This window comes from Lycium barbarum, chromosome 12 (assembly GCF_019175385.1).
Source record: "Lycium barbarum isolate Lr01 chromosome 12, ASM1917538v2, whole genome shotgun sequence".
Lineage (NCBI taxonomy): Eukaryota > Viridiplantae > Streptophyta > Magnoliopsida > Solanales > Solanaceae > Lycium > Lycium barbarum.
In genome coordinates, this window is record NC_083348.1 from 3,203,886 (window position 1) to 3,215,769 (window position 11,884).

Here is an 11,884-nt window from a genome sequence, read left to right on the forward strand (position 1 = left end):
GTGAGGCGGAAGTTATATGGACATATTATACGGTCCGTATAAAGTTATACGGTCCGTATAATATGACCATATTTTATCATGGCACAAAACAGAACGTCGGGTTGAGGTTTCGTGAAGTACGGACGACTTATACGGTCTGTATAAAATTATATGGGCCGTATAAGATGTTCGTATAACATGACCAGTGAACGGACTGCTATGTACTCTTTCAGTAAAATGGCCATAACCTTTTGTACAGATGTCCCCTTGACCCCCATAATATACTATTGGAAAGGTATTTCAAAGGGCTACAACTTTCATTCAGGAAGTTTTCCCAAATTCCTAATTAATAAAGGGTTATGGTCGTTAGAAATAAGACCTTCTACAAACTCACTTGCAAACATGCCCCGTAGAGTGGCTTCCAACTTTGCTTTGCCCAAAGACATTTCTTATGACTTGATTAGTTTTCAAAACACTTCCTATAACCCTCATATTGGTTCTATTATATTATCATCTTATGAGTCAAACCTTTGCCCGAAGCTACGAGGTGTTACATGAACCATTCAGATTCAGACTTCCATTAAGTGCAAACAAATGAGATCATAATATGTCTACTTAGTTTATACGGAGGTATAATGCGTATAGGGGATTTAATACTCCCTATGTCCCAATTTATGTGATACTAAGGGATTTAATATCCCTATGTCCCAATTTATGTGATACTAAGGGATTTAATACGTGATACATGTTTTTTTTTAGTTTGTCCCAAAAAGAATGATACATTTCTATATTTAGAAATAATTTAACTCAAAACTTTTCCTTTTGTCCTTATGAAATGATTTACAGCTACACAAATATCTATAGATTATTTTAGATCACAAATTTCAGAAATCTTCCTTTGTTTTTTAAACTCTATGTCTATTCAAATTATATCACATAAATTGAGACGGAGGGAGTAGGATTTTACTACTCCATTTAACTGAAAAGGGTTGATAGAACTCGTCGATCAAAGAAAAATCCTAACCGTTATTATGTTTTTGAGAGACATGTAGAGACTTAACCAAACATTTTTTTTTTAGTGTCAAGAGCATAAGGATCAATTTACGTTTTTCTTCCCATTCCTTTTTTTTTTTTTTTAACAATCGGGACTTAAGACGCCTCATTTCGTGCCAAGTGAGATAGCGTATTACTCCCTCCCGATAAAAAAAAAAGTTTACTTTGCTTTTTTTTTTTTAATCAGAAAAAGAATTCACTTAACAAATCAAGAAAGAGTTAATCTTGCTTTTTCATATTTGCTCCTATTAAGTGTTATATGATCAAATTTCAATGTTTCTTTAATTAAGGGTAGTTTAATCAAATTATCTATTATTTTGATCCGGAGGGAGTAGCAAATATTGAAATGACAGAATTAACCCTGCGAAGCACGGAAGTGAATCCTCATTAGCATAGCAATAATCCTCCTCGAGTGGGTCAAGTTGCTCGTCCGAAGAAGCATCGTTTATAATAACTTTCTTTCTCCCTTTTTCCTTTTCAGCATTTTCTTCTGCAGAATGGCTTCTCAGATTGCGAGAAGACTCTTTCAAAGCCGCACTCGGTTTCTGGATCGGAGCTTCAGTTCCGAATCCAATTTGATAAGGGCTACTCTTTTCCCCGGCGATGGTATTGGCCCTGAGATCGCCGAGTCCGTCAGGCAGGTCTGATATCTCTTGTTTTCCCGTGCCAATGTTTGATTCTGTTGTTGTTTCATTGAGTCCTAGTAATAATATTGACACTGCTTACGCCATGTTAAGGCCTCGTTTGGCCATGAAATTTGAGCAAAAGTAGTTTTTGTTTTCAAAGTGAAATATGGTATTTGGAAATTTGAGTTGTGTTTGGCCACGAATACAAATTGGAGTTGTTTCTGAATTTTTGTATGGCATTTGGAGTGAAAAAGGTGGAAACAACTTTTTGGTGTTTTCCAAATTTCAGAATTTTATGGCCAAACATGATTTCTGGAATTCAACTAGCCAAATGGCCACTAAAAGAATAGAACAAAATTTTGTAGTATTGTTGCTTCATAGTGTAACTATTCATCAAGATCAAGCCTTTGAGTAGTTGCAAATTTGCACATCTGAATATTAGATAGTACTTGGTAGGTGCTCCCCTGTAACACTCGTGAAATGCTGCCTTTTCATGCCGAGTGTTGAAATAGAATTTGGACCGAAGCAAAACTTTGTAGCATCATCATTTGTCTTTTTTTCAAAAATCCAAATCTTATGATGAGAGTGATGATCAAAAAGGCTGTCTTGAGATAATGCAGTAACCTTTCCTTATAGGGCTTGAAAATTTCCACTGATCGCCTATTGTAAGCTTTGTTTTTGTGTGCCTATTTTGACACCCGTACTAAGTCGTAATTGCTGGAAGATTGAACGCATTTTTTGGTACCATTGTACCATGAAATTATAGCTTCTCCTTTTTGTTTTGGATGAAGTGATATGCTACTTCCCTTGTTGATTATGTTTCGTATTCTTTTTACCAGCAAGTTGAATCATTTAGGAATGAAATGGACAAGTAAATATGCTGTCCTTATTAACTGTACTAAGATGTGTGACAAGGAGTTCTTGCGCTAATCCTGCCTGGAGGTTCATGGGCATTATTGTTTGTTGGATTCTGCTGTTTTGCTCGACATTTTTCTTCTAGACTGTAGTCCACAATAATGAAGCTGATGCGTAATTCTTTTGCATCTTCTGGATGCTAAATGAATGAAAGCTACCTTGATTTTAAAAAAATAAAATAAAAAATGAAAGCTGATGGTGGATGTACTTTTTTTGGTACATCCGCTGATGGTGGATGTACTTCCTTTGAAGCTAGGCTTTCTGTTAACTTCATTGAATTTGGGGTTATAAATTGCTAAATCCTATTAAAAACTACAGATCTTCAAGGTCGCTGAGGTACCAATTGAATGGGAAGAACACTATGTGGGGAAGGAGATAGACCCTAGAACCAACAGCTTTCTAACATGGGAAAGTCTTGAATCAGTGAGACGGAATAAGGTTGGTTTGAAAGGGCCAATGGCCACACCTATTGGAAAAGGTCATCGTTCCTTGAACCTTACATTGAGGAAGGAGTTAAATCTATATGCCAATGTTAGACCTTGCTACAGCCTACCTGGATACAAGACTCGCTATGATGATGTGAATCTTGTCACTATTAGAGAAAACACTGAAGGAGAGTACAGTGGTCTTGAACATCAAGTAAGTGTCTTTCTATATTATTCAACAGAAAATAGCTCTTTTCTTGGGATCTTCAAATTCATTTGCATTTTGTATCAGGTAGTAAGGGGTGTGGTTGAAAGTCTCAAGATCATCACACGTCAAGCAAGTTTAAGGGTTGCAGAGTATGCATTTCACTATGCCAAGACCCATGGAAGAGAGAGAGTGTCTGCAATTCACAAAGCCAATATCATGCAAAAGACAGACGGTCTTTTTCTTAAGGTCTATCCTTACATCAGATGTCTTATTATAGTTATATGTTTTTATAAACTAGCACTATGGTGTTGACTTTCTTTCTATCCAGTGTTGCCGAGAGGTTGCGGAGAAGTACCCTGAGATAAAGTATGAGGAAGTTGTCATTGACAATTGCTGTATGATGGTATTAATATGATCAATCACTTCATTGCAACTCCAGTCTTTATATATGTTTATCTTAATGAACAACCTTGAATAAGTTCATTGAAATGTTTTAACAGTATTGGAGTGAGCTTCATTTTGAAGTGTCAGAAATACTATCTAGAAATTTGTGGTAAAATAACGTACTTCCTTTTCATGCCTACAGCTTGTGAAAAATCCAGCACTTTTTGATGTTCTGGTGATGCCTAACCTTTATGGTGACATAATAAGTGATCTATGTGCTGGTTTGATTGGTGGTTTGGGCTTAACTCCAAGGTATGCCTTTTTCTTAATTTTGTATATCTGTCTGATGTCCCATATGAGTTCATTTTGTCTCATTTTTCCTAAAGATGATTTCTCCTACAGTTGCAATATTGGTGAGGGAGGTATTGCTCTTGCTGAGGCCGTGCATGGTTCAGCACCTGATATTGCCGGAAAGGTTGGTATCAAATAGGATTTCATGTCCCATAATAATGCGTTCCTCTTATAGCCTGATGCTTCTATAATCAGAATCTCATTTAACTACCAACTATTATAAAGTTCAATCAATTTTTGGGTGGGTATCTTTTTGTATCATTCCCCAACGCAAATAGAAGTCAAATTTTTGTGTCATTTCTTAACTTTGATGTTTTAAAAAAAAGAGAGAGAGTGTGTGTGTGTGAGCGTCTGCGCGTATGCACACATGTATGTGTATATGTTTTGTATTTCCTATCTTTATCTAAAAAAAGTAACTTTAGATTTCCTAGTTATAATGTTCAGAGCTGCAGTTACTGCTATTTACTTTTCTGATGCAGTTTCGCACTCACATCGGGTGTGCTAAATCAGCTTGCAGTCTATTAATGTGGAATATAAGAAGAGTATTGTCCATTTAGTTTGTCATTATGACCTTCAAACTTATTAGCAATAATGTTTGCGCAATTAATACATATTGATGGTTAGCGTAAGCACTTGATGTGGTAAAAATCAAGCATAAGAAGAAAGAGTAATTTCAATCTTGCAAGCACTTACTTTGACACTGATACGCTCAAATTACACCTATTAATGGCGTAAAGCGGACGTTGTCAAATATAGTAACCCAAACAAGGTTGGGGTCGAATCCCACAGGGAATATGGAGAGAAAAGGGTATTAATTGTATGCGATACTAGTCTTTAAAGGCTTTAATCCTATTCCGAATAGTTTGAAAAGAGATTTGGTTTGTATTCACTATTTTGAAGTATTTGGAATTTGTTTGGATTGGGAGAACCAAAGTTGTGTCCCCGCGATGATTAAATGTTATCCTATGGGTGTCAATATGATATATTTCTAATGGGTCGGTGTTTTTGTATGCACTTAATCTCTAATGCACTTTCTAATATTTTCCAATAGTTAGAAAGTATTTCTTTTCATGATTTTCCCAAATGCAGAAAAGTTGTAAATAAGATCGATTAAATATGCCAAGTAGAACTCATCTTATCCCTAAGCGAGTTCATTAAACGAGGGTTAGCGCCCCGAGTCCTTGTTATATTATTTCAAATCACACCCTAGTTCATCTTTCCAAATAAACTAGGGTTTGTGCATGAGCAAGTGTTTGCAACCACTAACGAACAATGAATGCAAGAAATAATAAAACACATCACAACCCATTATATATATACAATGTTAGACACCCATTACACAGCACCCATCATTTGGGTCCACAACTTTGATTAAAGAAACTACTCACACATTATGATCTCAAAAGTAGTAAGCAATAAATGAGACATAAAGCTTACAAAGTGTGATAAAGATGATGAAAAATGGAATCTTGTTGTCTTCACTAAGCTCCAAAAGGGGAGTATTCAATGCTCACCCACCAATGGAACTTTGTTCACGTGGTTAAAAATAAAATTGGTTGCTAAAAAAAACCTAAAATGTTCTTTAAATAAGCTCCAAAAAGTGCACAGCAGCGACTGTCAAAATTGCCCCGATAGCAAGATCGACGGACCGTCGATTCCTCCGTTCTTTGTATCTTCAGCAATGTGTTCCATTCGACGGTGCCGTCGACCAGTTCGATGCTCTGTCGAGTATTCCGTCTTTCTCTCTTCTTGTTGACAGATCCTGATTGACGACACAAACGACAAAGCGTCGATCAGTTCGACGCTTCGTCGATGTCTCCGTCCTTTGTCGTCTTCAACTTTGTCATCACTGGAAAATCGAGCTTATCGACGCTTCGAAGGACGGTCCGTTGGCTGATCGACGGAACGTCGATTCTTCATTTCTAGCCAATTTTTCCTTTGTTCTTTGCTTTTTGCTTTTGGGCCATTGTTTTCCTAAAATACAACAAAACATATTAACAAGAACCAGACTTACTTGAAAACAACCAAAATTCATAGTAAAAAGGCGTCGAATGTGCCACAAATCGGCGGCACATCAGACACCAGACCAGACTTTGTTACCAGCTAACCATCCAACTGAATTGCACATTTGCGTACTTATCATCTGGTGTGCCGAATTGAATGATTCAAGTTAGTGCCTTTTGTGCATGACTTAGTAACAAGAAGTACTTTCAAATATGACAGCTTGATAAAATGAGAAGATTGTTCTTTTTTTGTGCTGAAAACTGAAAATTATGCCATTGCCACTAGATAGGATGGAAATTTTTTTGACCCAGCACTTGCGTGCATTCATGTTTGGGATTTAGGCATTATTGTTGTTTTCTTGTACTTGCATGTCTACTTCGTAATTTATTATCAAAACTCAACAGTTACCAATTTAAAAAAAAATTATTATCAAAACTCCCTTTACTGAAAGCATGACCAAGATTTTGTGCTCTACCTTTTCTCGCCTTGAGCTTTTAAGGAATCTACCGTCTACTTGAAATGACATTGCATCCCTCAAACGTTGAAGAGAGTTGTGTATTATATAAGGAGCATAGGGGTCAGAAGTTATCACCCCCAAAGGATTTAGGGAATGTTATCCACGAAATTGTTAATGTTGACAAAGTTCCTGAACTCTTCATATTTTCAACCATCACAGGAGTATGTATTCAGGTGATCCAGACATCTGCATCACATAGTTAGTTCACACCCAAAAAAAGAATGAAATGTAAACTATAGAGTAAATTGTTCCTAAACATCCTTGTAATATGACTCAGTTTTAAATTCACCCCTTCTATTTTTTAATGGAACACTTAATACTCTTATACAATGAAAATCCTATACAAAAATGAACACCGTTAATGATCTGTTAATATTTTTTATTCCTTCATATAATAGTTGATATATGGACAAAGTTGTTACCCCTCCCCCCCCCCCCCCCCCCCCCCCCTCTTTATAAAAAAAAAGAAGAAGTTATAATTGCACTAATAAATAAAGAAGTCTGCAAAAGGGGAAAGGAGATAACTTTTCCGGTATCACCTCTGCTTCTCTCCTTTCTGCAACTCTCCCTTTCTCTCTTTCTTTCTTACCTCCTTCCATTCTTCTTCTACTCCCGGACAATTTCCATACTGACTTCCAAATGTTGCTCTGTTTAGAAACATGACCCATAACATTGGTAGAAAAGCAACAATTGGAACAATGGTAACAACTTAATACTAATACAATCAAATCATTTTGTTACCGAGTTTATGTTCACGCAGTTTTCTGTTTTTATTTAAATTAAATATGAAGTCTTCAGCTTGATGCATGTAGAATAAAATTTTACCCTTACTTATCCCAAAAAGTAAAAGAAGAAGAGAAATAGCAATAATAATGATTCTCAATTGCTGCCCTCAATAGAAGAGGATCAGATTCTCAAGCCCACAACCTCGTTAACTTCCTCTAGACTGCCCAAAAGCTAAACATAATGGTTGTCATTTCGATTCAGTTGTTTCTTGAAAGAAACATGAAGCAAAATGTCATGACAGTCTACCAAATTTCGGGTCTTTGCCAAGCAATTAAGACATTGAACAACTTCATATAATTGAAAGATGAAAGCAAAAGCATCTCACAAAAAAAAAAGGGGAGGGGGCATTAAATAATTGAAAGCAATGACTGAAGTTGAATTTATTCGGTGTTCTTAACCAGGAACAGAATTTGTTAACAAAATTTTCCAGAACTAATAGAACATTCCAAAATCTAACTATTTAAAAATGCCATACCCGGTGCTTAGAAAGTTGCATAATACTACTTTCTTGAAAGTCTCTGTGTTGTCTTTGTCGGAGTTCTATGCTGATAAATAAGATGGTAAATTACAGCTCAGAATGTTTATAGCTAAGTTGGACTAAGTAAGGGCGTCCGATACGGGTGCGGATCTAGAGGTCGGATCCTTCATGATCTAAATTTTAAGATTCGGGGATACCGATCCAGGTATGGATACGGGTGCGGGGATTCGGCTAAAAATAATTGAAATATCTAAAAATAGAGTTATAAAACCTAAATTATGAGATATTATGTGGAAAACATGAGGAGAAAATATTGATCAAGAGGAGAATCCCAGAAGGAGATAAAAGGAAAAGGAGTGATATAGAAATTTCAATATACAAGGTATTCTATTTTCTTCAAGTCCACCTTAGCTTTTGTTTTGATTATAGAAATCATTGGATCTGTCCGGAATTTCTCCCTTGATTTTGGTCAAAGCGCCCAAAAGCGGTTGACCAGATCGGGTACGGATCCCACACCCACACCCACACCCATGTCGTGTCGACACGGGTGCGGCACCGAAAGCGAAGAGTCCGAGTAACTTAGGTTCAGTAGTGTAGCAGTGTTCGTCGACGACCTTTTTTTTTTTTTTTTTTTTTGGGATAAGGAGCAGTGTTCGTCTACCTTAGTTATTTCTGCCACATTGTTAGTCACATGCCATATTCAATCTTCTTTGAGGATTATAATATGGAGATTCTATATAGGCCTGCGTGTTGCATGGGTTAGTTTGGACTTTTTGTTACATTGCTGGCTGCTTTTAATGCTGTTAACTAATTTGAAGGTGGGGTATTAAGTGCTTTGGTTAGAATTATAGGGCTGTATTTACAACATAGTCATATTATAGGGATGGTTGGTATAATTTACTCCAAAGCTCATAAAGATAAATAAAACTAAGATTTGAATCTAATGGTAAGTTGGCTTTGGATAGTGTATGTGTAATGTATGCTTCGTGGATATCAACATGCCTACAAAAGGTAATAAGACTTAACAGTATATTTTCGTTCAAATTTTTGGCTCAACTTATTGTTGATCTGCACGAGTTTCAATAGAATTTCCACGTTGCTGTTGCTTGAACCTTGTTCTAGCTTGGGTTGAACTTGTAAAATACCGTTTTGGGGTTGCAACTGATTATTAATCATTCTTTTGAACCTCCTATAGTTTCTGCGTGTGCAACAATAGAAATATAATCCGATGGGCATGGATGATTGAAAATCTGATTATTTCTTCATGCATGTGTTGTTAGTACTGTATTTCTTTAAATGGATTTCCACTAGAAGACAATACCTGTAAGATTTTCTTTACAAGGGGGAATAGAAATCCTTGCTGACTAATAATTTCTTGAAATCAAGATGCTATTATTTGGTAGTCTTCTAGCAGCTGATTGCCATTGGGTATTACTGGTAAAACTGCTGTCTTGTTTTTGTTATGATCTCGAAAAAGCTGAATCACAGATCTTTGCTGCAATTTGAGTCCTGCTATTATAGTGTCAATATGATGGGTATATATCTGTCTAAAGCATTTTGACAGGTAACACATAACCATGATGTATTACCCTATTGCTGTTATTGTTGACAGATTTTTATGGATGGTTGGTCCATGTATATTCATATATTCTATTAATACTTTTATTACAAATATTATTTGGTTTAACTAGTTGGATACCTAGTGTAGCCCTGACCTCTGTCAACTGGCACTATAGAGATTCCTCCTGCATCTCATTATAACTATTGACTTTAGTAACCTTTCGGGTTCTTCACGTCTTAAGCGTAAGTGAATCATGCTTGGCTGCTGTCTCTACCATAGAATTTCAAAGCAACTTTAGTTAGCATGCACCATCTACGTATGTCTTAACGGAATCCTCTCTGGTTAAACATCTTGAAAGGTGTTACTGAAGCATGGCATCAGGTAGCAGAACACATGTTCTTGCAGTTGGTCACTCTTCAGATTGACAGTTGCTGGATGCCTTTTTTGTGGTACCTAATTAACAAACATGTGCGCTGTTAATAATATCTGTGGTACCTAATTAACAAACATGTACACCCTTGCGTGTGCACTCTTACTGAAGTAGCAAATAAAATCTGCAACATGCGTATCCGCAACGTAGGAAATAAAGTGAGGTGTTACTCTATATTATTATTCTTGCCAGGCTTATGTGTTTTGCTTTCCTTACACAGCTAGAAGTAGAAAATAACTTTATACAGTTATTCCTTTATTAGAGCAAGGGGAGATTTGAGCAACGTTAAAGTTGTCTCCGTGTAACCTATAGGTCAGGGGTTCGAGCCATGGAATCAGCCACCGATGCTTGCATCAGTGTAGGCTGCATTACACCCCCTTGGGGTGCGGCCCGTCTCCAGACCCTGCGTGAGCACTGGATGCTTCGTGGACCGAGCTGACCTTTTTTTATTTAATTTGCTTTCTGCATGCTGGGTCCCTGTTTTCACCCTTCATAGAACTGAATGTGGAAAGAGAAGGCAACTGTGAAATATATTCAGGTCTTAATTGGATGATTCTTTATCTGAATTGTTTTTTGTGCCTATGATTGAAGACCACACTTAAATTGGAATATGAAATAAGGATGTAAACAGTATATGCTTGATACACATCCACAATATAATATGCTGCCAGAGGTACTCTTTGTCCTTATGGGAGGTTTTAGATGCCAGTTCAGTGAGATTCGTTCTTTAAATGTGGTTCACTATCTTCTTCCTCTGCCATTCATCTGGCATGCCCGCCCCCTCTTTTTTACATTAATTTCTCTGTGTTGATCCAAAATTCTGTCTGCAGAACTTGGCAAATCCAACTGCTTTGCTTTTGAGTTCTGTCTCTATGCTTCGTCATCTAGAGCTTAATGATAAAGCTGATCGCATCCAAGATGCCATCCTAAAAACAATTGCGGAGGGAAAGTACCGAACAGGTGACCTTGGAGGTACTGCATCAACAACTGAGTTCACGAATGCCATCTGCGATCATCTTTAAACATGCTAGTCCATGTGTATATTTTATTTTGCAACGGGTTCAACAAAGAGTAAGTTTCTTTCAGAGGTGCAGTTGAAATTGATTTTATTGCTTTTGGTGACGCAAACTAGATTTCCTTGGCTTTTATAAAAATTTGCATAATGGGAATGTCAGAATTCATTCTCAAAGGATATCTTTCATTGAATAGCATCCACCACCAGTAATGGCTGGCTGTCATGTTAATTTGCAAGGAATAAGAGTTTCATCTTGTAGTGTTTCTTGTTGTTGGTTTGATTATTCTTGCTTCTTTCATGATCATATTTCAATTTTCCGTTTCCTCTAGTATCTGTAGAGCAATGGCAGAACTTTTGTTGGTTTTCTTATACTGGTGGAGTTATGTTGAACTTGGTAGTTTTTCATGATTTTCTGTGGATTGTGAAGCGTTATCTTGGAAAAGTCAATTTCATGCTAAAATATAATGCTGACATTGATAATTTGCTGCGGACTACGTTTGAGATAGCTATATTTCATGCTTATAATATAGGTGAGCATGTCTTCATTGCGTATGAAAAATTTTAAACACATTTGTACTGTCAATTAATAACCCCAATTAATAACCCTTGTTATTCCTTGTGGAGCATCCTTGTTGAGGCTATAAGAAATGTGTGCAAGAGTTCTGTAAGGTCATGACATTAGACGTGGGAAATAAAGATAGGACTAGCTTTTGGAATCATATTATCGGGTATGTAGTCTGAGTTCGTATTTCAATACATTAGCATCAGAATTCGTTGGATGAACTTGACTAATTGAAAGCATAACTTCAGGCTTTGATGTCTGAGGTTATGCTTTGCAAAGGAGTTTAATTTCACAATAACGCTTGAAGTTATGCTTGCAAGAAACATTAGGAACGAAGTTTGAAGTTATCCTCTAAAAAGAGCTTAGCTTCATATACGAATGTCTTTTCAATTTTTAAAATAAAGTAAATTATCAATATTTAAATGTAATGTTTGACAAATATGTGTCTATATAAGGAATATTATAATTTTTATCTATTACTCCCTCCAGATCCAGAAGAGTGTTCAGTTAGCTATTTGAACGTCTCTTAAGAAAATACTAACTCCTAGGCAAAAATAGGTAATTTGATTAAACTACCTTTAATTAAATAT

The 11,884-nt window shown here is 36.4% G+C and overlaps 1 protein-coding gene across 1 annotated transcript; it reads left to right on the forward strand.

The window, feature by feature from the left end:
* Nucleotides 1-1,438: 1,438 nt before the first annotated feature.
* On the forward strand, nucleotides 1,439-10,995 carry LOC132622029 (3-isopropylmalate dehydrogenase, chloroplastic). The gene is made up of 7 exons (XM_060336538.1): nucleotides 1,439-1,673; nucleotides 2,892-3,212; nucleotides 3,291-3,452; nucleotides 3,535-3,609; nucleotides 3,793-3,902; nucleotides 3,993-4,065; nucleotides 10,548-10,995. Exons 1-7 carry the CDS (start codon nucleotides 1,530-1,532, stop codon nucleotides 10,737-10,739), a joined length of 1,077 nt encoding a protein of 358 aa, XP_060192521.1. The 5' UTR covers nucleotides 1,439-1,529; the 3' UTR covers nucleotides 10,740-10,995.
* The last annotated feature ends 889 nt before the right edge of the window (nucleotides 10,996-11,884 follow it).